Raw genomic sequence first — 24,725 nt, forward strand, 5'->3', positions numbered from 1 at the left:
AAGCTATTAGAACAATAACTCCAGCCGTTTGAAAAGAGTAATAGGGATTCCAATGAATCATCTGTGGACTTGTTAGGTATTCAATAATGGGGAAACACCCCACTTACGACAATAAATGAATTGAGATAGAGAAGTGGATGTTGGAAAGCCGAAGCGCCAGCCCTGTCGAGAGGTGACCACAATTTGACTCCTTTGAATAGTAAATTGTGTGTCGATTAATCGCCCTTCGTTGTTTCTGCTGCAGTCACCGTTCTGTAGCAGGCAATTAAACCGTCTTGTCAACTCCACAGCCAGCTATAATACAGTGTATGGAGAGCACGCATCGAGCTGGTCCCTTAAGTGAGCCCACCGAAAACTACTGCTGGTGGAAAATAGTACGTGGTTGAGAAGAACCCTTACTCGGAGTTTCCAGACTTGATCTGAAACAGGGAGATATAGATGCGAAAATGTTGACCAGAGTAGATTATAAAGAAGGAAGACCAAGTTACAAAGATGAAACGATTCTCGCGGCCGTATAACCCAGACAACAGTAGAACGCCCGAAAACACCGGCCGATGTCAAGATAACATATGCAGAGGTAATGGAGTTGTGTACATTAAGTACCGGAAACACAGAATAATCGGGATCCATGAGAATCAACACAGATAATATACCAACATGCTAGCAGCCAAGAGTCTATAAGTAGAAGAACAAGTCGTGACCCGAAGATGCGCGCACTAAAGGAGATCGGCAGACAAAAAGTAGTGGGGGTATGTGACGTCAACTGGAGAGACAATCAATCGTTGATACTTAGAAGCCACAAATGACATCATCCTATCGAATAACAGTCGCTAAACCGTGCGTATAAGAGGGGAGAGAGTTGAATGGTTCGACACTCAAGAGTTACGGTGGCGTTGGGGTCTGTCGAATTTCCGGCTGATCGGGGCGACGCTTCTCGTGAGACCGCATATACATCGCATCCGATTGAGGGTCCGTCCCCGTAGATGCGCCGAACGGACGAGGCACCTCTGTTTGAGACGTTATCTGCTGCTGTTGCTGTTGTTGAGCAACAATCTCCCGTGCATAAAATTCGACAAGCATGGTTCCATATGATTCCAATTCTTCAACTGGTATTGAGAGTCGAAAATCGTTTAGTAGTAAGAATTGAAGCTCGAGGTGGTTCAGCTCAACCAGCGGAAGACCTCCCACCTAGAATAAATTAGCTCTGGTAGGAAAGGGACCTCAGGAAGACAACAAAATACCTTCGCATATCGAGAATTAGTGTAGAAAACATCGGAAAAGAATTTACTGGCACAGGTCACGCCCGCGATGACCAGCCGGTGAATGTTAAAACTATCGACAACAAAAAATTGGGAAAGATAGTCATCTTCTTGGGGTTGCAAAGACGGTGATATAGAAGATGGACTTGTCGGGTCCTGCGCTCTCATTCCAGCAGAAGAAGGGGGAGTCACCATGGGCGAATCGTGCGCAGGTTTCACTGCCGACGCCTGAGACCCTGGCCGAGAGGCGGAGTCCGCTCGGACATGTCCCCAGCGCCGCTGGAGACGCTCCAATTGGCCTTTATTCACTAGTTCGGTCATGCGATCAAAGTACACTAGTAGGCTTAGGAAGACCTCATAAGTAGTTGGACAGTACTTATGAATGCGAGTCAGATAGCTGAGAATGCTGATGCTCGGTACATTCTTGCCATGAAATGCAAGCACACTCGTGGCTTGCGGGCTAAGGCTTGCTGTGCCATCAGGGGGCGGGATGTGTCGATGAATCTGCTCATGGTGCGTGTCATTGGTCGTGGTTATTTTCGTAAGAAGTCCAGCGACCATTTCAATAATATCGGTGACTGGCATAGAGCTAATCTCATACTGGCGCTCCTGGTACCACTGCCCGGGCATTCGATCCCTCTGCGACTGGGCCAAGAACTCTTCGCTGGCAAAGCTCTGGATATGAGACAGATCACGGACCTTGATACGGCTCGGGGAGTTCGCTTCTGACCCACCCAGTGACCGCAGAGACTGGTGTGTCGGCTTCAGCCGAGGTGAAGCGGGAGATGAGTGACTCTCCCGGTGAGAACCGGTGATCGGCGCAGCAGCAGTCTGGTTGGTACTCACATGTTGGGAGCGATGGAGCGCGGGGTAAGTGGAAGTGTCAGGATAAGGCACATGGGTGGAACTCATTGAGGGAGGCTGGGTGTGTGTCGATCCCGGCGTGGCTGAAGATTCTCGTGTGGACAGTTGAGATGGTGTGTGAGATGACCGGTTGATATAGGCAGGCACATCATGCGAAGAGTGGGAGTGCAGACGAGCAGAGCCGGCGGCGGATGTTGATGGCGGGGCTGTGGAGGAAGTGGGGGTGGTACTGGTCGACGTGGACCTGGAACTGCCGGTGTCCAAGTGAGATGATGGGTGAGAAGTTTGATGGGATGAAGGTCGATAGACGGATTCCGAGGGAGTGATGGCGCCTCCCAGCATGGTGTAGGAGCTGTCAACGTGATCCGACCGCGGATGGTTGAGGAGGACTGATCCCATGTCAAGGCGTCTGGGCGACGGCTAAAACACGCGGTGGTCTATGCTAAAAGCCAAGGGCCGAGAAGCTGCAGAAGTCAGCGACAGAGCCCGTTGGAGCGACATTATGAGGTGAGGGGTCATTGAGACAAACAGATCGGACAAGGGGAATCATTCAGACTCAAGATGTATGGTTGATTTAATAGGGGGAAAAAAAATGAAATGGATGAACAAGCAATAAGAAACGCAGAAACCAAGTTATTGTACGGAGTACAGGAGAAAGAAAGGCCGGGTGAGGGATCAGATACACTTAATTGATGGGTCTCTTTTGACTATCGAAGACGCAATGAATTGAGCCTAGATCAATATCAGGTGAGAGCGCACTTAGTGAACCCAACCCAGGCTGGCAGCGGGAAGGGAATCACAGCCGATAACCAAAGACAGGGAACTCCATTGCGCTCGATCAATGAGAGAGGGGGGGATAAACTCCGATTTGAATTGAATTGGAAGCAAATTAAAAAGAGCCCCCAAAACAACGGGTGGAGGAGCAGCTGGGGAAAGAGAGGGGGGGGGTAAGGGTAAGTGGTCGAGGGAGAGCATGCGTGTGGCGAAAGGAAGAGGTGATCAAGTCCAGAATGAGAGGATCCAGAGGTGCAATCGATCAGTGACTTCAAAGGGCCCACCGGGCAAGCAGCACTCGACCACAACCACTCATGCAAGTTTTATTTAGTCCCTGAACTTGCTTCAAAATTTAAAAATAACCACTGACCTTTCAGCGTCGTCATTCCTACTGCAAAGACAGATAATATAAAAACATACTCTTTATGCTATTCTTTAAGAATAGTCTCCGACCACCGATCTCATCAAATCTAGGTACGTATCACCTGGAATGGAGAAGGTGGACCCTTTCTCAGCGGATAGTCGACCCTTACAACAGAGTCTAAGAGAGTAGTCAGAATTCAATGCTAGCCAGGAGGTAACTATTACTTACTACTATGTACTTATACATACTTATAACGGCCCGGATCCTGATCGTCGACTGGATAGTGTCGACGCATAGACCAATGACGAGTCTCCGGACGCGCAGGTGTGTGGATGAGCGAAGAACGATTGGCGGTGGTTTTGTGTCATAGTGCTCGACTGCTTGAATTCTATTCCTCCTATTGCTCCAACCCAATTAGTTATTGATATCATTTATGGATTGACCCTCTTCTCCGGTTTGACCGCCCGACATTGATGTTTCCACCGAGCCATGTTTTGGGAAAATGCTTCCTTGTTACTTTTTGGATGATGGAAAGATTACTACAACTATTCAGAAAAAATAAAATAATTAATTAATTTATTAAAAGGTTTTTTTTTTATTATTTATTAATCGAAAACCTAAATGCAGAGAAGATTTCAGCATATATTACTGCAAGAGAAACCAAGGTCAAAAACCCATAAGTGCTACTGTTCATTGGCAAGAGATTACTTGTTCTCTCGATTTGATATTTGTGGAGTTCCTTCTAATGCCCTCACACAAGATCACAATGGTTCCTCTATCATGCTACTCAGACGGGGGGGGTTCACAGCTAATCACAGTCCAATACAAAGAAAAGTCGAACAGATCATCATTCAATACGATTATATCCATCAGTTGGTGGTACCCGGCCCGGTGTAATCCGTGTCAGGTAGGTAGAGATGTCTCTGAGCTCCTTTAGCCGTCAATACTACCAGTCGAATCACACCTCCCGAGCTTCCGTCCCATTTGATAGCCTCTCGCAATGCTCCCCGAACAAAGTTAATGCCTTCTTCTTCTGTCATATTTTCTTTCCAGTTCGCATCACAGTAGCCGTAAATGTAGGTCGAACCAGATCCACCAATGGAATAAGGCTGCTTGTGTAGGGATCCGCCAAGCGGTATCGAGTATACCTGGCCGCCATGTCGGGGATCGTATCCGGCGATGATGATACCAGCACTACAGCCAGTCAGGTTAGCGGTGATTCTTTGCTCCGAGCATAGAGGAGAGCGCCTACGACAGCATATCCTTGTTCTCATAGCACAGCTCCTGAAACAGCGACGCGGCAACCTGGGTGCTGGGGGCCTCATTGTTGGTAATCGAATACATGTTGAGGTGGTAGGAGACAATATCCGCCACGGCTTGCGTATCTGCAGCAGATCCGGATCGACAGCACCAGATGGTATCATGAACCTGCGTCAATTTGTCGGTGACTCGATTGGCAATGTAAGCTCCCGTTGTTGTCCGGCTGTCGGCACCTAATATAACACCATCTTTGAAGTTGATTGCCATACTATTCCTGGTCAACACACCATCTGAAAGCATGTGGCTAGCCGTTTGTACTTACATCGAGGTACCTAGGCTATTTTGAAGAAAAGAAATTAGTTAACATGTCGAGGGGACACCATCATAGGTCGGGGTGACGACATACTTGACCTCGCCGCTCTTCAGGTGGTTCATATCAACATGAATACCATCTATCATAAATTATCAGTCACTGCACTGCTGCATCACTCTTATGTCGATGGGGACCTATCTGACCTTCACCCAGCATGCCTGAGGCGCCGTGACCGACCATATTGGCTGATAGAGAAAGTATAGTGGGACTTCGTGAAAACGTGGAGCGTAGCTCGCGATAAGGCACAACCAACGACTGGTGTACGTTGATGAAAATGGAACGGCGAGCTAATGGAGTATCGAAGTCGTAAGGGCTGATGGAAGGAGGAGGGGATGAGGTGTTAATAGAATGAATATTCCGAAGAGCTCTGACGGAGCTCAAGGCAGGCGAACGCGTTACGTTGGCAGCTGAAGCTGGTTACGCCGGGCGGTGAGTAGAAACAGCAATCCCATTGGTCAGACACACTCTCCCCGCAAGCCTCCTGAACAACTTCCCCCAGCCATTGGTTCCGGTTCGAAGAAACGCCATCATTTACCAGCTCTTGAGCTATTGAACCCCGTTTTCAAAGCTCCTCCCTGAAAGCTTGGGCCCCGGGTTATCTTCCTTGCTATCTCCTTACCTCTTTTAGACTTTCGAACTACCTCGTGTCTCAGTTCTATCGAATACTCAAGACTGCACGTCCACATCTACCCGTACTAACCTGTCCACTATAATGTCCGAGTCTCCGCCGCCCCCACCGTCTTGGAGTATCACCAGCATGGCCAACAGTGCCGCTCAGTACCTAAGGCTGCCTGTTTTGGCATCATCTGGTTTGGCAGTTGTTGCCAGCGGTCTTTTGTATTTTAAACAAAAGTTAGTGCTCTCCAATTTCGTGTGCTCGTTTGGTAGTATAGTGTATCCATAAGGTGCATGAGTTAGAAGTTAACCACGTGTGCAGTGAGTTGATCTATCCTCGCAATGTTCCTACCGATGCGCGCACCAACGTACCGAAGCCCCGACAGTTTGGGGTCAGCAATTACGAAGAGCTCCAGATTCCTACACCGGATGGAGAGTCATTACATGCGCTCTTCCTTCGTCCATCTAGGAAAGGTCTTGCCGGTGATCTTACTGTCTTGATGTTCCATGGAAATGCCGGAAATATTGGTCACCGGATTCCGATTGCGAGGGTCCTACTCGATATACTAGGTTGCAATGTGCTTATGCTGGAGTATCGCGGCTACGGGCTCTCGACCGGCGTCCCCGACGAAGCAGGGCTAAAAATCGATGCGCAAACTGGACTCGACTATATCCGACAACGAGCGGAGACCAGCAACAACAAGGTTGTAGTTTATGGACAGAGTCTAGGAGGAGCGGTCGCGATCAATCTTGTGGCTGAGAACCAAGATAAGGGTGATATTGGAGGCCTGATTCTTGAAAATACTTTTTTGAGTATTCGCAAGCTGATTCCGACGTATGCTCGCTACCATCTACACCACCTCACTCACCTTGTGCTAACGTGCATGTAGGGTTTTCCCTCCCGCCCGATACCTTGCTCGCTTTTGTCACCAGTATTGGACTAGTGAAGAGATTCTGCCTAAAATCACCAAAGTCCCCATCCTCTTCCTTAGCGGATTGAAGGACGAAATTGTCCCGTAAGTTTCCTCATGGGTACAGCCTTAAGGAAACAGAACTGACACAAGACCGTGTATAGTCCGTCAAATATGACTCAGCTCTTTGCTGTTTGCCAATCAGAACGCAAAGTATGGCGCACTCTGCCAAACGGTGCCCACAATGACAGCGTTGCTGAACCAGGCTACTTCGAGCATATTCATTCCTTTATCAAGGAAGAAGTCATCGATCATGACTGATAGATGATTGCCCCTTGCATGAATGACCTACCGTCTTAGGCTGACTTCAGTATGCGGGCTTTTGCTGTTGGCCTCTTCTACTCAACACAATCACATTTCCCCTATATCATCTCCTAATACTTCTTGAGCCTATTACAAAAGAAGGGCCCCGGGGCCTTTTCAACGATTCAAAGGTGGCTGCAGTCAGTGCTGCCCTTGTTGCCGCAATAGATTAACGATTAATTCTTATTCCGCCAAATCCTTTCCTGGCTCGCCTATGCCAGGCCTTGTTCATATTCCAGCTCTGCTTCTATTCGTGGTTTGGTACGTGATGCCCTAGGCATTGACGTTTTGTATTCATACAGGTTATGTTCGGCGAAATTATGCGCTTACGATGTTTTTTTTGTCACTGGATTCTATACGGGCGTTATATCCTATCAGCTTTATTTTTATAGGGCGGTTTAAGTTGCAAGGTTGACTTTCTATCTCACAGCCATAAGGTCCCGTCGATGGTCTCAAGAACGCCCAGCTTACTACTTTTTCGATATACATTGTTTCTAGACCCTGTTACTCTGATTAATAAACTGACCATTTCACTGTGAGCCTAACGTGACCCTCCGTACCTTTCCTTTTCCTTCACTTTCCCGTCAACCTTCCCGTTAGGTGGTTACTCAAGCAACCGGTACGGCACAGTTCACTCCGGTATAGAGCCCCTATTGCTAAATCATGTGTCCGGCACACTTTGCAAAACTAAAAGACCAAAAACCAGAGGAAGCCCCACCCCTTGGCCAAAGGCTCACAAAATGGGGATGACTATAATGAGTATCATGAGCGGTGCCATCTATCGTACATAGTATTGCTGTATTCTAGGTCTATCCCAAAAACAGAACCAATTTTGAAAAGGTTAAAAGTAATACAACGCTAGAATCAAACGAGTAACATAATCTACAACTTCTCCGCCTCCTCCAGCAACGCCTCGATCTTGAAGACGTTGGTATCTCCCTTGGTGAACGAGCGAAGCAGCTCGCCCTTTCGTCCACTGGCCTGGCCACCGAAATCATAGAAGCGCTGAACACAGCTAACCAACCAGGTCGCGTCAGTGGAGGAAATACCCGAGTCTGGCATGATCTGGCCATGCATGAGGACTAGACCCTTCTCATCGGCTAGGTCGAGGTGGTGTGTAATAGTCGTATGGGGCTGGGCGTAGGAGCCATGCAACTGGTACGCGGCGAGTTGGGTGAAGATAACGGTGGAGGTGTGAGAGCTAGCCAAAGGTCCGGAAGTGACTGTTGGAGCGGCCGGATGAAATGCCCACTGAAGGAAGTGGATTTCTGCGCCGGCGTTGGCGGCATCATCTCCCTGCTGCTCGGATTGCTCGGTCTCGGCTTGCGTGCGGGGCAGGGGGAGGACGAATTGGGGGTTTTGGCGAGCGGCCGAGGCAATGCGCTGGTATGTTTCTACCGGGATGACGGCACAGACGGAGTGGGGGTTGCTGGCATGGCGGAGACGCCAGATAGCTTCGATCTCCTTTGGTGGGAGGTCGAGGACTTTCTCGACGTCGATGAAGGAGCTGAGAGGCTTGATTCCCGTGGAGGATTTGCCAGAAGCTTCAGATGCGGCGTTGGCTTGGGGAGAAGGTGGGGGGGGAGGAGTATGAGATGCGGATGTTGTTGGAGAGGGAGTAGGTTTCGAGGGTTCCGGGGTGACAATGGTGGACGCTTTGCGACGGAAGTCATCGATCTTCTCTTTGTATGCGTCCTTCAGTGAGTCGACGGAGCCGTGTCCTTCTCTATTACGGCATGTTAGGCACAGAAAGCAAAGGCAGATCGTAGTTAGAATTGAGTTATCCTGTGGAATACTGACTGTTGAGCTTTCTCATCTAGCTTGTTCCGGTATCTCTCCAACACCAGCTTTGGATCGTGATGCGTGGCGAGGAAGCGGACATCGTGCACCTGCGCCCATCGTCTCTGTTGGACCCGCAGGAAAGGTGTCCTAGTATTCCGGATCAAGGATTGAAAAGTAGAAGGCCTCAGAAATGCCATTTTCCAGTCTGGAAGTATGTTTTGCGATCCGCGAACGGAGAGAAAGGAAAAGTTGCGGAGCACAATAACGGATTTAGCGTACGGAGTATGCAAAAGTATCTTCAATTCTTGGCATTTTTGTTTAACTTTTCGCGCGCAATGCGTCAAAAATGGGCCAGTTTCTAAATGCTTATAACTTAACCATTTCTTGGTTATTTTTAAGCCCTGATTGAAATTATAAAACCGGGTACTATTAAAAGTATAAAAAGTCGACTCATTGGCGCGACGACTTTTGGTGCACACCTCTGTCGATTGCGGTGTACATACTTGCAATTACTATCATAAGCCCCTCTCCAACAGATTGCGCCTATTCAAGTCACACCTACCAAGCACGGTATTCCCAGAACCATAATATAGCCTCTACACCGAATACCACAAAGCTATTCTCCACAGTATTAATACCGTGGTGGGAACACTTTACTCAGGAGGGTAGAGTCCCGTACATCCCCCGGAGGCGTATGATGTTAGCCTAGCGCATAGTCTTCTATATACTAGTACACTAAAACTACGGAGTAGAAGTTGTAGTATATTTCAATCACACATAGATGGTATATACCGTGTAGACCCTAAGTTGCTCTTGAGCATTGTTCAAAAAAGCTGTTCTGTCCGAGCTCTTCGCCGGCACATAGATTCCCTCGAACTACTACTCCTGCACAATATCATGATATACATTGAAGATTGTTATATCTTTTGAGTCTTTACAGAATTTTCAGGCATCATCTAACCCTATACTCCTTGGGATTGATTAGACATTCCCTCTTTACACAACCGCCACCCAAGTCAGTAAACTTGCCCAGATCTGTCGTTATGAGAAGTGAAATAGAGAATGATCAGAGCTATGCATTGAATCTATATGCACAGGCCAATTCAAGGCATTAACCTTCCATGAGCCGGAATTCACCGGACGGCCGGGGAGAAGAGTTCTGGGCTGAAAAATCCAGAAATCGAACTCAATCGGACGATTAGCTGCCGAGGTTCATGCTCGCTTATGAACGTACATACTCCACTAACGATCGTACGGTCCTAAATACCTGGCCCAGAGCGGGTCTTCAGAGCCTTGGAAATTGTTATGTCTTGCCCAACCTATCGGAGTACATAGCTTTTCCATCGCTGATTTGTGGGTTGCCAAGAAGAGCTAGAATTTCTGAACATCCTATCGATCACTTGCCTATGAATGTATTGGAGGATAAATCATAATGTATTTAATTTATTTAAAATTGGTTAAAATGAATGAACTGATTTAACTTTTTCACATATATTATAACTTTACAGAGTTATTCAATGAGGACAGGGATTTGTTTGCTGTTACGTAGAATTAGTTGCACTAAATTAAATTAAACGCCGACTACTCCGTAAGCTCCCTGGTTTTCTCATCCTTATTTACAATAATTTCTTGCTCTAGAGCTTCAGTCCATCAGGAGTTAGAGAAGAACAACGAAATTACATATGGCCATGAAGTCATATGGAGGGATAGGAGAACAATGGATAGTGACTTTTGATAGAAACATAATTTGAATAAATTCTCTAGGTGGAATCATTACTCATGAATATCGCGGCTCCTGTCGGGTCTCATTCAGACTCCGTAGTGATATGCTGTCACCCTTCGCTAGCCCTTGGCCGTGTATAGATGCAGGTTGGCTCTCGTGCAGGGGACTCGCGTCGAGGGGCCACTTGTCCGTCTCCCCAGTGACGTTCTCCCCAAGCCGGGAGAAGCCATCACCTACTTTCGCCTTGACATTGCTAGCGGTGTACCGGTGACCTCGGGCCTTGGAGGAGGAGTGTTTGCTCACCAATCGTCGTGGTAGAATCCGAACGATTAACGGCCAGATAGAAGGGAGACAAGCCGAAATGATAATGATGCCTGCTTCCAGTACGGTCCAGATACCTAGGTCAACAGATGCCCCTGTCCAACAATATTAGTGACGACCAATCCATAGCAACTGAGGGCGCATTTTAAAAACTTACAGGTCGGGTCAGTAAGAGCATTCTCATGGAAGAAGATAGTCATGCGCAAAATGCTTGCGACAGTCCCCCTGGAGGAAAGTTCGTGAGTCGACGGCGGCGGTGGCATAGATACCCAACAAGTACTTACAATCCTCCAAGTAGGAAGACACCCGTCAGTGCGAGTTTCTGTGTCATTCGTGTATGAAGCTTCCAAACAAATGGCATGGGCATGACCAAGATCAAGACATCTGTCAGGATGTTCGGAGGCGAGACATAGCGATAGAATGCCTGTTGGTCAAAGCACGATCCACCTTCAATTGTCTTATCCCATGCATACTGCACAGGGGAACATTGGAATATCGCCGCGAAAAAGACCCCGATCCCGTGGCCAAGGACAATAAAACCAACCGTATAGGCTATCATGCGGAACTTCGGTGTGCTGAAGATGCGGATATAAAAAAGAAGGATCGAAATCTTCGCGGGGGTCACGGTGAAAGGGAAATCGAGAATTTGGTTTGCAACGAGTCCCTGGAATCGGGTTAACGGTCGTATTGACTAGCGCTCTCAGATAATGCCACCTTTTGAAGATTAACGAGTTTCTCGGGAGTCTGCATAACGTATTCGAGATGATAGCCCAGCCCACCAATCTTTAGCACTTCTCACAAGTCAGGGCGTGTTCATAAGATTCGGAATGAAGATACCAGAACGTACAGACTATGTATAACGCTGACTGTCCTAGGCTGGCAATCTATACGAAGGAAGTCTAGTTAGTAACGTAGACGGGATATCATATAGATAGGGAGAGCAACCAAAGAGAGTATAATTAGGTAGTCATCGACTGCGTAGGCGACTCTCTGTAAATAGCGGGCATAGAACCGGGCAATGACCACCATGATTTGGACGACCGCGATGGCAATGGATACAACCATCAGCGAGTCACCACAGTAGGCGACGTCTGCATTGCCCGAAGACTCACTCATTGTTACCGTAAAGACCAATTGGTATCCCTAGCCCTGTTCCGACAATGGAGCATGGCCCAGGTATGCAGCAACGCAGGCAATTGGGCCCTGCTCATGGCGGGATTCTCATAACTTTTAAAGCAGGAGCTCACCAGGTTACCTAATCTGCAATTTCACTGCATAAATTGTTCGGGCCAAGAGTCGAACTGGCGCTCTGGCCATGGATCGCGATGGCGCAGAAGTGGAGCCCGCGATCTCAAGTTTGGCATCGCACGTTTAATCTAATGGACTCCGGAGCTCCACATGGTCGTCGCGTGGGAGATTGGAACAGCAATCAACGTGCATCCCTCCTTAAAAGACCCAGCTTCCGACTGACTCGGGCTGAAACATTTTCAGCCCGGGGGATTTTCCGCCACGGTTGCATACTCGCTTATCTGGGTCTTGGTCGGCGTCATGCGAGACAGCGGCCCTGATTAATATTGTTCCCAGCAAAGAAATAAAATGGCTCTTGCCTAGAAACGTATGTCCTCCGCGTACATACTCCGTATCTCCACAGTTTTCTTGTCGGTGGGTCACCGTGGCATCCGGACTTTTAAGTCTCAAAAGTCAATGTCTCCCTCAGCCATGTCAAATATCTTTGATATTCCTAACCCTCGTAGTTGGTCGTGGAATTTTAAAGTCTTCGCTCCCCTCCTGCCCACTTGAATACCCTAAATTCTTTACAGGAAGTTGATATTTCATAATGGTTTCAGACCAGAACAAGTCAAATAGTCCTTCTCTCGAAGAACAGATTGTGTCTCTCACACAGGCGGTGCAATCGAATAGAGAATCTCTTGATGATGCTACCCGATTTAGGACTCTCAAAGCAGCACGAGGCCTCCTGGACGCTCTCGGTTCTCCACCAGAGACTGTGATGCAAGATGTGGTCCTAGTATGTGACGAAAACATCCATAGAGAAGCATCTCGCCGAACCAGCATCATGTCTGCCCTAATGGTCAACCCGCTAACCCGCCCATGACGTATGATAGAACCCCGTTTTGCTTATGGCCCTTCGCATGGGTGTGCAGCTTGGCGTATTCCAGATAATCCGCGACCACCAAGGGGAGGGGGCAACTACTGAGCAAATCGCGCACCAGTCAGGTGCAAGTATTATCGTTGTCGGTAGGTTTATCTACTTTTCATTCCAACATGCCTGTTGCAATATGCAGTTGCAGTCGTACGGCCTTAAGGCTTGACGGGTCCTACTCTCACGATGTCGATCCTCAGCTTGCCCCGTATTTGATTTGGGACTTCGGATACAGCTCGGTGCACTATTTTTGCAGGGGAATTACATTACTAATGGCATATGTGTACGCAGATCAGATCCTGAAGTTGCTGGCCGCCGCGGGATATGTGTCAGAGGTAGGGGTCCAAGCCTACAAGCCCTCCCCTCTCACCATGGTGATGTCGGATGGAACCCTTGAAGCGACAACTAGAGCATGGTATGCAACTTTCGCCCCGGCACACCAAGTGTGTCAAAGCAGAGGTCACCCATTCTGACGAATTTAGTTTCGATATTGGAAACTATTGCACTACCTATGCCCCAGAGTACTTCCGCAGGAATAACAATCAGTTCCCAACATCCGCAGAAGATACTCCCTTCCAGCTAGCAAAGAGCACTCCCCTCAGTTACTTCGCGTGGTTGGGAGAGAACCCATCCCTAGCTAAGGACTTTCAGCAATGGATGACACTCAAGCAGCAAGCAGCCCCAAATTGGGTGGACTGGTTTGATATTCAAGGAAACCTCCTCGGTGGCTTTCGCAACCAGCCAGATGATGTCTTGCTTGTGGATGTGGGTGGCGGTGAAGGACACTATCTCCACGCATTCAATGACAAATTTCCTGATGCCCCGGGCCGTCGTATTTTGCAAGACTTACCGCAAGTGATTTCTACCATTAACAACACCCCAAAGGGTACTGAGTTGATGGCACATGATTTCTTTACCGTTCAACCAGTGAAAGGTACGAAAATAGATTTTTCTCTTGTTGGCTTGGCAGGAGAATCTGCTTTTTACTTCCTTTATCTTCATCTGCTGTGGCTCTATGTGTACTGACCAATCCATCAGGCGCTCGAGCATACTATATGCATTGGATCCTGCATGACTGGCGAGACGAGCAAGCTCAAAATATCCTCAGCCATATCGTTGATGCCATGGAGCCAGGTTATTCTAAATTAATCATCAATGACCAGGTCATCCCTGATCGGGATTGCGACTTCGCCACCGCTTGTATCAGCATCATGATGATGCTCCAGGTAGGTGCTTTCGAACGCACCGAGAAGCAGTGGCGTGCTCTTCTTACGTCCGTTGGCTTGAAGGATGTCTCCTTCTACCAACCACCGGGCAATGGGGAGGGCATCATTGTTGCTACCAAGGCGTGATCTGTTAATGCATTCTTCTTAATTGTATAGTGGCCCAACAGGGAAAGAGATTATTAGGCTTTTATAGAAGACACTATATGGACTTAGTATATTTTCAAAAGAAAAAGAAAAAATAAAAATAAAAAATAAAAAAAAGAAAAGAAAAGAAAAGAAATAAAGTCCGTACGGATTAAATATTAGAGGAATTGATAGATTATATTTTCATCAAATGGCAAAGTAATAATATAGTTATATCATGAATATAAAAATATTATAATGTAATCGACGTTCAGGTGGCCATCCCGACCGAGCGGCCACCCCAGCAAAACTTTTAAGCGCCTTTTTACTATAATACAATCACTTCTAAGCCTATTTCTATTTAAAGTGTGAGGAATGGGATAACTGTGGAGGGAAATTAGTCTTCATTCTGCCATATCTTTCTTAATTCGTGTGCTTGCGTCTGTCCATGCATATTTCATGTTAGTCAGTTCTGTTTTCAACTGAGAAGGGCCTTTGAATGTTTTCCTAGTTCCTTCTTCGACTCATAGTTCTATTGTGTTTCGAATCATATACCAACCGTTGTCACCAGTGGAAGCGTTGCATCTATGGTAATAATGGCTGTGTATCGGTATTAGTGTGGTGTTAAAGATAATTACGCCATCAAGTAGATCTCCACATTCCTACTGGTTGCTTGGCATACATTATCCAGGTGCTCAATGCAACCTCTATCGGCATGGTTCTTGATATCCACATAATGGCACAGTTTTTACTAGTAACTGGGGATACATCTTGTATAATAACTGGAATAGATATTGATTTCTGCATTGAGTGCTTCCATGACTAAGCAGCACAAGTGAAACGTCGTGTGTTATCTACACGTGGACTGATCTTCGGAACAAAGGATAACCTCATGTAGGGACATCGGAGTACTAAAAACCACAATTCTCTCGCTGACTCTGTTTTGTCACAGTCGCTCCTTTCATCTTACTTTCATTTATACTAATTTACCTCCGATCAATTAAACCAAGACCAATCCTGAATCGAGAAATCTTATCTCAACCGTTGTTGAATTTCCAATCCATTGACGTATCCCCCGATTGACGGTTGCTACCTCACATCAAGCCCCTCATCTCCAACATGGCGAACCGTCATATTACTAGGCGAATACTGCTTGGTGCTGCGGTCTCGATCTTCCTCCTCTTTGTCTTCTTCGTCCGGCCTCAAGGCCCACCAAGCCCCGCGATCCGAGCCCCCGGTCACCTAGAGAAAGCGTCTCATTCTACATTGACAAAGGATGATATGGTCAAAGGCGAGGTGGTGATGCCGAAGCTGGGCAATGAGACGGCTAAGTACGTCACGCACACATTGGTCCAAGGGGTTTTGAATCTTTACTGATTGTATGGGGAATACTAGGGCGGAATTAGGGCGCGCTACGTGGAAGTATTTCCATACCATGCTGGCACGGTATCCAGAGGATCCGACGGAGGAACAACAAGAAACTTTGCGCTCCTTCATTTATTTATTTGCACGATTATATCCATGGTATATACCTTCCGCGTGAGAGTGCATACCGGATGACACTGACCGTAAATCAGTGGCGAATGCGCCTCACATTTCCAAGGTCACTTGAAGAAGTATCCTCCACAAGTATCCTCACGCAACGCCGCTTCAGGATGGGGCTGCTTTATTCACAATGAGGTCAATACTATGCTCAAAAAGCCTATTTTTGACTGCAATAAGATCGGCGACTTTTACGACTGCGGCTGCGCCAAGGACGAAGAAGTCGAAGACGAGAACGATGGGCTCATGAATAGAAGCCATGTTGACTCCAAAGAAAGTGATGACATTGCTACTAGTCAGCGCTTTGAGATATCCAAGGAACCGTGGGTTTCCCCCCTTGCTTCGCCCCACATCTCGCTATTACGTTAGAGGCTCACAACATATACAGAACTACGCGGGGTTGAATTCTATCGTATATCTGTCCAGCTTTTGGTCCCGAAATTATTCCGCAGACACTTTGTTGTAAATGACTTCGATAATGCCTTGCCCACGCAGGTTCGTTGGGAGTATAGTGAGTCAGATAATGCACAGTATATATATACCGTCCGGGTCGCGGACTGAATCCCAAAGATGCACTCTAGCACCCTGTTGAGGAGAGCTCAGGTGGTGCTTGTCGACACAGAGGATGCTTGATTGTAGAAGAACCTTCTACATTCGCTGCGTAACACCCAGCGATCAGACGCACCCTCCAATTGTTGGTCAGCCGCGCCAGTCACAGGTAGGACTCCGATGCAGTCATGCGCGCAAGTGCAGCTCTAGTGTAGCCTTCAACCGGATGAGCCACTATTCTGCCGAAAGCTTCTTTTTTGTTCATGTTACCACACTATTTTCCATTTCTGAGGACATGGATCAGTCTTCTCAGTAACCTCGACCGTCCTACAGCACAAGCACAGTTGAGCGCCTGGAATGGTCAAAGTGCGGGGTCTTGCCGAATACGAGGTCATGAAACTATCCCCAAGAAAAGCGAAACATTAGCTTCCCGTAGAATTTATAGGCATAGTCTGTATTCTTGATCTCATGGGATACAAGGCGCGGAACCTAGAGGCAGTAGATAAAGCTAATTCGACAAGGGCAGCCGTCCTCTAATTCAGAATGGATGGACCCCGACCATAAGAAATAGTATTGTTCTTGCTATTATTATTATCGACAGTGTCTCCAGAAGCCGTGCCCAAGGCCTTACTCTCTGTCAAACTGCATAGCCCCTCCATAAGCGCTACGCTAACTGGCAAGCTGAAAGGCAATACTGGGCGCTGAATGGCTCGTCAGCCTCCATATTGGAATCAGAGCGAGTCTCCTGACAAGTCCACGCTGATTGCTGGATGTACAGGCGCCACACACTCTCTTTTTTGAAGCCGCGATCAACAGATCATCGTATTATGGTGCGTGGAAATCCTGGCTCTCCCTGACCGCAATATATGTCTCTAATCTTAGGATCGTGTTCAGGCCAATCCGAAGCACTATGCATAAGCGCAAGTACAAATAGCCCCCTAGAACTGTGTGGTGTATATACACTGCTGCATTTTGGAATAATCTTAAGTTTTCATCTCTGTTGTTCCTCTCTATCACCACTCGGTATTGATGTCGTTGTTGTGCTACTGTGGGGATATATATGCCTGGTTTCTGAGGCATCAAGGGTTGACCCATTTACATTACTAAACTAGGATTAGCGCCACTCAGTGTTTGGAAGCTTTCCGCTTTTTTTTTTTTTTTTTTTTTAAATGAGCGCGCCAAAAAGATAAAGAGAAACACAGACAAAGATCAACAGAAGGAAAGGCAGCAGAGTGTCGAACTTTTCAGGCGTCGTGTCTTTGATCATAGCGCTGTGCGATCTCTGTATTCCTCTCTATTTCGTCTGTTCCTATTGGAAATAGTTTGCATTCTTCGTGTTGTTATCTTGACAACGAAGGGGTACCCGGTCATTTTTGCTTTAGGCTCATCTTGCGATTCCGCGCGACAATCTCTTTATCAGTTGCAAATAGCTGATCGCGTAACTGATCCTTGTACCTGACCTCACAGCGCTAGACGGTGTGCTTGCCAAGTATTTTTTTATACACTTTCACTTTGTTGCTTGGGTTATAGTACCCACCAGTAACTGTACTGCCATCTCATAAGTGGGTTATATAGCGGGGCTCAAAATGGTGTCGTTCTCATGCGAGGTGAGTTGGACAAAACTCTCATTCGTTCTCTGACGTCTAAATGTTATGAGCGAACCTTAAATGAATGGTGATGGCTGACCTTTGCCTCTGAAATTTAGGCTTGCGGTGATATTCTCACCAAGAAGAAGCTCGATCCTCATCGCAACCAATGTCGCGGCGCAACCTTTACTTGCATTGATTGCATGGTCCACTTCCAGGGAACTAGTTATAGAACACATACGGTATGGATATGTTTTTCTTTTCCTACGAGCCCTACCTATTCGTCCGAGGCTACGCGATCGCCCTCGCCGTCTTGGGCGAAGTATTGGTTCGCAGTGCGATCACTTAGCGGCTTTGCTTTACAGCTTGTCGCAGTGGTATCGGGTAGGCATCAAGAGCGAAGGACTTCTTAATAAATACTACCTATTCAACAACTTACTATTATTGATTGGTGGATGCTAACTTGTCTTAAGTCATGCATGACCGAGGCTCAGAAGTACGAGGGCGCTCTATATAAGCCGAAACAGACGAAGAACCAACGGAATCAAAAAGGCAAGAACGATCCTAAGCAGAACTCCAAGCCTACTACCAATGGTCACCGAGCACCCTACGTCGAGGACGCTCCTGAATCCGACAAGTCCAAGGAGAACGTATCCACGCTACCCACTGCCCCTACTCCCCCAATTACGTCGGGGACTCCTCAGAGAGACGAGTCTAAACAGGTCAATGTATTCGACTTCCTAGTTGCTGAGAAGACGCCAAACGCATCTAAAGTCTCCCTCGACCAGCCCAAAGAGCAGATGCAAATGGTTGATCACGCTCCTTCTGTCTTTGAAGCCAGTAAGGCGTTAACCAACTACGAAGCTGGCGGCGAGGATGAGGATAAGCGGTATGATCTGCCATACGAGGAAAATGGGTATTCTTACGGCTCTGGTCCTATCCCGCCATCGGTGTACCCAAATAAAGCCGCGAACGCTTCCATGGAGTTCATGACCCCGGCCCCGAAGAAGAAGAAGGATCGATCGCGCAAGACTGAGGCGGGCGCCGTTACCAGTGAGAAGAAGCGGAAGCGCCACAATGAAGACCAGGAAATTGAAGACGTCGATACTCCTATGATGGAAGCACCATCTAGCGTCGTGAACCACCCAGGCACGCCCATGCTGAATCACTCCGGGCTAACAGGTGGTTTGAGTCGGATGCTTCGGTCTCCCTCCCTGGAAGCTGAGAATGACCACGCCGATCATCCGCGCCGGCGTTACCAGGACCCTTCATCTCCCATTAAGCGTACTCGCCGTGACGACAAGGATGGCTCTGATGCCGGCTTGGGCATCTCGATGAAGAACCGTGCCGAACGCCTTGTCTCTTCCATGTTTGGAGGCCCTGCGGAAAGCAAGCGTGGCTCATCAGATGATGGTGACGTACGACCTAAGAAGTCGAACCGTGTGGCATCTGATTCGCACAAATCTAAGCGCAAGAGTAGCGCTCAGATGGATGGTCGGCCATCTCAGCGTCTCAAGCAAATCGAATATGCCAACGGTTCCCGCACCGAGTCCCCTCGCGGGGATGACGGCCGCCAGGTCGTGGTCTATGGGCAGCCGAACATTCCTAGTGACCTCCAGCGACAGATGGCTGCTCATTTCTTGTCATTGGTGACCAAGGGTCCCGAAAGCCAGCGAGGATTCTCTGTGAACAAAGTCTTGAAGCGCTTCCATCGTGACTTCACCGACGAATTTGATGACGACCGGGGTCGTGAGCAAGGGCGCAGCCGTGCAGACCACGAGCAGAGAGGTGAAGACGAGAAAGATCTCTGGCGCACATTGCGCATCAAGAGAAATGACCGGGGAGAGATTGTTCTTTTTATGTAATCATGAGGAAGACTAGGTTTGACGGCTGATAAGATTGTTCGTGTTTTGTCTTCATTTGCATAGCGATGTCACTTTAATAGGTTTTGGCTCCGTCCTCCAGCAGCCAAAGCACTTCCTTTCTCTATCTATGTACTTAGTGATGAGAGTGTGATGATGTTTGGCTCTAAAGACCTTTTTGTCTCATTCAAATATATATATATATATATATATATATATAAACATTATAAGGAGTAAAATTTTGTATCTCATCTGGAGGTGCTATACGAATTTCGGTCAAGATGAAGAACACTTTAATGGATTTCAGCATGGAGATGATCACTCGAAGTGACTTCCGAACGAGAGCGGCAAGACTGAGTCACGATTACTCACAATCGACAACCGTACGCTTGGCAGGAACTGGCCTAGCCACATGACTCATGAAGACTGTACATTTTCTACTGCATATGATTGGAGGCTTGAAAGCCAACCAACGGCTAGAGCCGCAGCAGAGCTTCCGCCACTCAAATCTGAAATTCTAAGGAACAATTGCCCCGTCGATCTTTCGATCGCCTTCTTTTTGATTTAATCCTCGTCGCCTCCGGGGGAACAGCCCTGTTTCATTCCTTTGATATCATCAGGCACACCTTCACTCATATTATTAAAGGGAGCGTCCTCGACCATCTGTCTTAGCGCATTTACCCGCTCCAAATAGTTCTTTATCGCAGTGTATGAGCGGGCGGGACGAAGTTTGTAACCGGCTATCGATCACCGAGACTATGTCCGACGTGCCTGCACCCGTTGCAGAGGGAAGCGCATCTCGCCCAAGGCCATCGAGACGTGGAGGCCGAGGCCGTGGCAATCGCAATCACCGACGCCCTCAGACGCAAACCACAGAACGATCTCAGGATCCACAACCGTCTACTCAGCAGTCGTCACAAGCTCAATCTACCCAGAATTCACCGTTAGATCCTTCCACCGATGCACCACGCTCTCGCAGAGGACCACGGAGGGGAAGAGGGGGAGGTCGGGGTGGCGGTGCACCCTCGGAGGGTACTAGTCGTCGACAGAGACAACGAGGCGGAGACCGAGGGACAACCAGTACGGGCAGACGGTTCGAGGGACGTTTAACGAAACCAGAACAGGCTCCGGAGGACGAACAGGTTGATACAGCAGTGGGTGCGAATGATCCAGGATTGAGGGCCGATGCGCCTGCATTTGTGCCAGGAACACAGCCAGAACATGCCCCCAACGAGCCCACTCCCTCGACTACTTCTGCACCCACAAAGAAGAAGCCTAAAGCTAAGAATACCCCGCCTCCGCCGCCCAAAGTTACGACAAAGTCAATTGCGCCCGATATCGCCACTCGCATTCATGAGGATATTGCCCATAACCTTTATGAGTGTCCTATTTGTACCGGAGAGCTGGGGAGGAGATCGCGTGTCTGGAACTGTGGGTTATGTTGGACGGTCTTCCATTTAAGTTGTGTCAAGAAATGGTCGAAAAACGAAGGTGCTGCTGCGCAGGACGCTGCCCGTCGCCAAGGAGAAGGAGACCCGACTACACCTCGAGCCTGGCGCTGTCCTGGCTGTAACCTTCCCCAAGAAGTGTTTCCATCAAGTTACACTTGCTGGTGTGAAAAAGAAGTTGACCCGCGGGCGCTTCCTGGTCTTCCACCACATTCATGCGGACAGACCTGTGCACGACAGCGTAAAGGCTGTCCGCATCCGTGCGATGCGACCTGTCATGCTGGGCCCTGCGCACCATGTACAGCTATGGGCCCTACTCAAGATTGCTTTTGCGGTAGAAATTCGTCCACCAAGCGTTGCCAGGATACCGATTATGAAAATGGATGGAGCTGCGGGGAAACTTGTGGGGATCTTCTGCCGTGCGGCGAACATACTTGCCCTCGGCCATGCCACGAGGGTCTCTGTGGTGACTGCGAGGAGAGGATAGAGGCTCGCTGCTACTGTGGAAAAGTACAGACGGAGATGATGTGTAGTTCAAAGGACGAGGAAATGGACAGTCAAATGCTGCACGATAAGGATGGTGAGAAGAGTCATGTTGAGGATTGGACTGGTTGTTTTAATTGCGGAGACCAATGCAATCGCCCCTTCGATTGTGGCGTTCACTTCTGCCAGAAGGGTTGTCATCCACAGGATATACACTCTGCCCACTGTCCAAGGTCACCAGACGTCGTGCTTCATTGCCCTTGTGGTAAAACGCCATTGACCGAAATACCTGGATATACTCCCCGAAACTCTTGTGAGGACCCGATTCCCAACTGCTTGGAGGCTTGTGGAAAAATTCTACCATGTGGACATTCATGCGACAAGGTCTGTCACATCGGTTCTTGTGGGCCTTGTTTCCGCACAGTCCCCGTGACGTGCCGTTGCGGACGCAACTCTTTTATGTCCATTTGCCACCAAGGTACTCTGGTGCACCCTCAGTGTTTCCGCATCTGCAAGGCCGGCTTGCATTGTGGTCGCCATGCGTGTGCTGAGCGGTGTTGTCCCGGTGAACAGAAGGCGGTTGAGCGTCAGGCTCTGCGGCGAAAGCTCAAGTCTCATCTTCGCCCAAGTGATGAAGATGTGGAGGCCGAACATATTTGCACTCGGGTGTGTGGCCGCATGCTGAAATGTGGGCGGCATACATGCCCCGAACTCTGTCATAAAGGACCCTGCAACACCTGTAGAGAGGCTGTCTTCGAGGAGGTCTCGTGTAATTGTGGTCGATCTGTTTTGTATCCGCCTTTACCTTGTGGGATCCAGCCGCCGCCATGCTCTGCCCCGTGCGAACGCCCGAAATCGTGCGGTCATCCCCAGACACCACACAACTGTCACACGGATGAAGAGGAGTGTCCCAAATGCCCCTATTTAACCGAGAAGATGTGTTTGTGTGGAAAACAAATGTTGAAGAACGTGCCCTGTTGGCTGGCAGATGCGCGATGCGGCCGTATCTGTGGCGCAACGCTCAAGTGTGGCTCTCATACCTGCCAGAAGAACTGCCATCGCCCAGGCGATTGCGAAGATACTTTGAAGCCTTGCCAACAGCCATGTGGAAAGACCAAGACTATGTGCGGTCATCCATGCACGGAACCTTGCCACGCGCCTTATCCATGCCCGGAGAAAACTCCTTGTTCCTCCATGATCACGGTAACATGTGGTTGCGGACGACTCCGTCAGGAGCGTCGCTGCAATGCAGCGAAGGCTGTGGCATCAAAGGGACAATTGCAGCAGCCACAAAGACTGCCTGCTGCGACTCCATTGACATGTGATGATGAATGTGCGCGGCTCGAGCGGAACCGTTCGCTGGCGTCTGCGTTGGGAGTTGACATTAACCCGTCAACAACCGTTGCTCAGAATATGACAGCCACGAACCTTCCCTACTCATCTGAAACCCTGGACATGTATATCCAGCTATCGTCCTCCGCTCCTTTGTCTACCCTCCAATCATACGAATCTACCCTTCACTCATTAGCGGCCAATCCAACACAACGTTCTGTACGGTTTCAACCGGCAAAGTCATCTTTGCGGGCGTTCGTGCATTCCCTCGCAACTGACTGGGGCTTCGCGAGCGAGAGCTTTGACCCTGAACCTCACCGACACGTGTTTGTTTTGAAACCTACAGTGTGGAACCCTCCTCTTCTTGGGATGGGCAATGGAACAGCGATCGGAGTCGGCGGCATGAGTGTGAGTGAATGTGTTAAACTGCGCGAACGCCAGAGACAGAAAGAACGTGAAGCCCAACGCCTTGCAGCGGCGGAAGCAAAGGCCCAACGGGAAGCCGTAAAGGCCCAGGCAAACGCCGCCAACGAGGGTGGATGGGCTCAGGTTGCCGCTTCACGACGAAGCAACCCCAGCACACGAAGCACGACCCCGAATCCAGGCACGTCTGCCCGGTCTGGCTCGATGTTTGCAGCTCTCGCTGGCGATGATGGGAGCACATGGGGCGCTCCCAAAAAGGAAAAACTCGTTCTTCGGTCAGGAGTAGGCGCCGGGAAACAGTTGCGAACCCCACAAGCCGCAACTGAGGTTGTTGATAGTTGGGAGGAGGAGGAAGAAAAACAAGAGCAGGAAGAGCGTGCTCGGGAGCAGGTACAGGAGCAGGTACAGGTACAGGAACAGGAACAGGAACAGGACGATGGGCAAGGAAATGTTCAGAAAGGAACCTCCGAGATCGAAACTACAGAGACTGGAGAAGCTATTGCTACTTCTTCAGTGGTGTGATACCGAGGCGTTTGGGACTATGATTAATGACTGCTTATGAATGTTTTCATCTCTCCTTTTTTCCCTACGGCATCATGGATGTGGTCCCATATGATAATGGTGATCAGATTAGCGTGCAGGATTCGCATCAGTGGCGTGTTTAACAAAGCGACTCGGAAGCTTAATAAAAAAAGTTTGATAGATCTTGACCGAATAATACTACTAGAATGCCCTAGAAAATCGATATGTCCAGTGGAAAACTTTGCGTTAGAAATGAGAACTTGAACCAGGGGTCCTAATGTCTATAGGGCTTAGGGATTCATTCTTCCTGTCAAGCGGGACGACAAAGTTCTGGAATTACCTCGCTAGTTGTAGCACTTCGTCATCGGATACTAGTAAGTATAGAGATAGACTTGGAGGAGCCTATGCCGTGACATACTGATGTAATATTAGGCCTTGTTCTGCGCCTTCGAGCACAAGGTATAAAGGACCCAGCCGATCTATAAAAATTCTTGATTTCTTCTCATGATTTGCTATTGCAAACGAATATTCATTCCGTGACCGAGGTCAGATGCTATTTATGCCATTCTCCCTATAAGGCTGAGCCAATTCGCTGTGACACGTTACACGGGGATATAGCTCCTTTGCATGTCATGAGTGGTAACTACCTATGTGTTTGGACAGGCCGAGAGCGGAGAGTACTGATTACACCTTCTTTGTAACTATTGACAATGGTTTTACGTGGCAGTGTAGAGACACAATAATGATTTCATATACATAAGAACTCACTGGTTAGGACTAGAAGGACAGTCATCAAAGAGCGGATACAACTCCTGGAGCCCTTGGAGCTTGCGAGTACCTGTACGGAGTATATGGTTAC

At 48.5% G+C, this 24,725-nt stretch overlaps 10 protein-coding genes across 10 annotated transcripts; 5 read left to right on the forward strand and 5 right to left on the reverse strand.

Annotated features, from left to right (window-relative positions):
- Positions 1–186: 186 nt before the first annotated feature.
- Positions 187–756, reverse strand: BDV27DRAFT_59539 (uncharacterized protein). Its single transcript, XM_032077040.1, has 2 exons — positions 379–756; positions 187–327 (listed from the first exon to the last, which is right to left on the reverse strand). Exons 1-2 carry the CDS (start codon positions 628–630, stop codon positions 295–297), a joined length of 285 nt encoding a protein of 94 aa, XP_031930962.1. The 5' UTR covers positions 631–756; the 3' UTR covers positions 187–294.
- Positions 440–3,174, reverse strand: BDV27DRAFT_123120 (putative cyclin-dependent protein kinase complex component). Its single transcript, XM_032065794.1, has 2 exons — positions 1,242–3,174; positions 440–1,188 (listed from the first exon to the last, which is right to left on the reverse strand). Exons 1-2 carry the CDS (start codon positions 2,520–2,522, stop codon positions 883–885), a joined length of 1,587 nt encoding a protein of 528 aa, XP_031930963.1. The 5' UTR covers positions 2,523–3,174; the 3' UTR covers positions 440–882.
- Positions 3,175–3,925: 751 nt separating this feature from the next.
- pre3 (proteasome core particle subunit beta 1) lies at positions 3,926–5,242 on the reverse strand. Its single transcript, XM_032065795.1, has 5 exons — positions 5,038–5,242; positions 4,928–4,973; positions 4,844–4,858; positions 4,514–4,789; positions 3,926–4,455 (listed from the first exon to the last, which is right to left on the reverse strand). The coding sequence occupies exons 1-5, from the start codon at positions 5,072–5,074 to the stop codon at positions 4,131–4,133; spliced, it is 699 nt and encodes a 232-aa protein (XP_031930964.1). The 5' UTR covers positions 5,075–5,242; the 3' UTR covers positions 3,926–4,130.
- Positions 5,243–5,431: 189 nt separating this feature from the next.
- BDV27DRAFT_59585 (alpha/beta hydrolase) lies at positions 5,432–6,921 on the forward strand. The gene is made up of 4 exons (XM_032077042.1): positions 5,432–5,746; positions 5,832–6,344; positions 6,400–6,525; positions 6,585–6,921. Exons 1-4 carry the CDS (start codon positions 5,607–5,609, stop codon positions 6,739–6,741), a joined length of 936 nt encoding a protein of 311 aa, XP_031930965.1. The 5' UTR covers positions 5,432–5,606; the 3' UTR covers positions 6,742–6,921.
- Positions 6,922–7,468: 547 nt separating this feature from the next.
- BDV27DRAFT_59578 (ATP11 family protein) lies at positions 7,469–8,793 on the reverse strand. The gene is made up of 2 exons (XM_032077041.1): positions 8,584–8,793; positions 7,469–8,509 (listed from the first exon to the last, which is right to left on the reverse strand). The coding sequence occupies exons 1-2, from the start codon at positions 8,760–8,762 to the stop codon at positions 7,666–7,668; spliced, it is 1,023 nt and encodes a 340-aa protein (XP_031930966.1). The 5' UTR covers positions 8,763–8,793; the 3' UTR covers positions 7,469–7,665.
- Positions 8,794–10,342: 1,549 nt separating this feature from the next.
- Positions 10,343–11,725, reverse strand: BDV27DRAFT_168879 (uncharacterized protein; the record flags this gene model as incomplete). Its single annotated transcript, XM_032074885.1, has 6 exons — positions 10,343–10,704; positions 10,767–10,834; positions 10,894–11,300; positions 11,389–11,392; positions 11,477–11,480; positions 11,521–11,725. 6 exons carry the CDS (start codon positions 11,723–11,725, stop codon positions 10,343–10,345), a joined length of 1,050 nt encoding a protein of 349 aa, XP_031930967.1.
- A 714-nt stretch (positions 11,726–12,439) lies between these two features.
- On the forward strand, positions 12,440–14,122 carry BDV27DRAFT_168880 (O-methyltransferase-domain-containing protein; the record flags this gene model as incomplete). Its single annotated transcript, XM_032074886.1, has 6 exons — positions 12,440–12,635; positions 12,733–12,865; positions 12,971–12,978; positions 13,067–13,185; positions 13,253–13,704; positions 13,809–14,122. Exons 1-6 carry the CDS (start codon positions 12,447–12,449, stop codon positions 14,120–14,122), a joined length of 1,215 nt encoding a protein of 404 aa, XP_031930968.1. The 5' UTR covers positions 12,440–12,446.
- An 805-nt stretch (positions 14,123–14,927) lies between these two features.
- On the forward strand, positions 14,928–16,176 carry BDV27DRAFT_59611 (flavin-linked sulfhydryl oxidase ERV2). Its single transcript, XM_032077043.1, has 4 exons — positions 14,928–15,450; positions 15,515–15,643; positions 15,697–15,984; positions 16,050–16,176. Exons 1-4 carry the CDS (start codon positions 15,239–15,241, stop codon positions 16,063–16,065), a joined length of 645 nt encoding a protein of 214 aa, XP_031930969.1. The 5' UTR covers positions 14,928–15,238; the 3' UTR covers positions 16,066–16,176.
- A 1,199-nt stretch (positions 16,177–17,375) lies between these two features.
- Positions 17,376–19,975, forward strand: BDV27DRAFT_123132 (uncharacterized protein). The gene is made up of 3 exons (XM_032065796.1): positions 17,376–17,817; positions 17,916–18,038; positions 18,270–19,975. Exons 1-3 carry the CDS (start codon positions 17,797–17,799, stop codon positions 19,659–19,661), a joined length of 1,536 nt encoding a protein of 511 aa, XP_031930970.1. The 5' UTR covers positions 17,376–17,796; the 3' UTR covers positions 19,662–19,975.
- Positions 19,976–20,263: 288 nt separating this feature from the next.
- On the forward strand, positions 20,264–24,048 carry BDV27DRAFT_123135 (putative NF-X1 finger transcription factor). Its single transcript, XM_032065797.1, has one exon. The coding sequence runs from the start codon at positions 20,369–20,371 to the stop codon at positions 23,864–23,866; it is 3,498 nt and encodes a 1,165-aa protein (XP_031930971.1). The 5' UTR covers positions 20,264–20,368; the 3' UTR covers positions 23,867–24,048.
- The last annotated feature ends 677 nt before the right edge of the window (positions 24,049–24,725 follow it).

The sequence above is a fragment of the Aspergillus caelatus genome (assembly GCF_009193585.1).
Source record: "Aspergillus caelatus strain CBS 763.97 unplaced genomic scaffold BDV27scaffold_29, whole genome shotgun sequence".
NCBI classification, from domain to species: Eukaryota; Fungi; Ascomycota; class Eurotiomycetes; order Eurotiales; family Aspergillaceae; genus Aspergillus; species Aspergillus caelatus.

Coding starts and splice junctions, on each gene's coding strand:
- BDV27DRAFT_59539 (XM_032077040.1), bottom strand. CDS start 630: ATGGATCCCGATTATTCTGTGTTTCCGGTACTTAATGTACACAACTCC. Junction 328..378: donor TAAGGGTTCTTCTCAACCAC/GTACTATTTTCC, acceptor TTAAGGGACCAG/CTCGATGCGTGCTCTCCATA.
- BDV27DRAFT_123120 (XM_032065794.1), bottom strand. CDS start 2,522: ATGGGATCAGTCCTCCTCAACCATCCGCGGTCGGATCACGTTGACAGC. Junction 1,189..1,241: donor CTAATTCTCGATATGCGAAG/GTATTTTGTTGT, acceptor AATTTATTCTAG/GTGGGAGGTCTTCCGCTGGT.
- pre3 (XM_032065795.1), bottom strand. CDS start 5,074: ATGGTCGGTCACGGCGCCTCAGGCATGCTGGGTGAAG. Junction 4,974..5,037: donor CTCAGGCATGCTGGGTGAAG/GTCAGATAGGTC, acceptor AATTTATGATAG/ATGGTATTCATGTTGATATG. Junction 4,456..4,513: donor GAGAACAAGGATATGCTGTC/GTAGGCGCTCTC, acceptor GACTGGCTGTAG/TGCTGGTATCATCATCGCCG.
- BDV27DRAFT_59585 (XM_032077042.1), top strand. CDS start 5,607: ATGTCCGAGTCTCCGCCGCCCCCACCGTCTTGGAGTATCACCAGCATG. Junction 5,747..5,831: donor CTTTTGTATTTTAAACAAAA/GTTAGTGCTCTC, acceptor CCACGTGTGCAG/TGAGTTGATCTATCCTCGCA. Junction 6,345..6,399: donor ATTCGCAAGCTGATTCCGAC/GTATGCTCGCTA, acceptor ACGTGCATGTAG/GGTTTTCCCTCCCGCCCGAT.
- BDV27DRAFT_59578 (XM_032077041.1), bottom strand. CDS start 8,762: ATGGCATTTCTGAGGCCTTCTACTTTTCAATCCTTGATCCGGAATACT. Junction 8,510..8,583: donor CTAGATGAGAAAGCTCAACA/GTCAGTATTCCA, acceptor ATGCCGTAATAG/AGAAGGACACGGCTCCGTCG.
- BDV27DRAFT_59611 (XM_032077043.1), top strand. CDS start 15,239: ATGGCGAACCGTCATATTACTAGGCGAATACTGCTTGGTGCTGCGGTC. Junction 15,451..15,514: donor CTGGGCAATGAGACGGCTAA/GTACGTCACGCA, acceptor GGGGAATACTAG/GGCGGAATTAGGGCGCGCTA. Junction 15,644..15,696: donor TTTGCACGATTATATCCATG/GTATATACCTTC, acceptor ACCGTAAATCAG/TGGCGAATGCGCCTCACATT.
- BDV27DRAFT_123132 (XM_032065796.1), top strand. CDS start 17,797: ATGGTGTCGTTCTCATGCGAG. Junction 17,818..17,915: donor TGGTGTCGTTCTCATGCGAG/GTGAGTTGGACA, acceptor TCTGAAATTTAG/GCTTGCGGTGATATTCTCAC. Junction 18,039..18,269: donor CTAGTTATAGAACACATACG/GTATGGATATGT, acceptor ACTTGTCTTAAG/TCATGCATGACCGAGGCTCA.
- BDV27DRAFT_123135 (XM_032065797.1), top strand. CDS start 20,369: ATGAGCGGGCGGGACGAAGTTTGTAACCGGCTATCGATCACCGAGACT.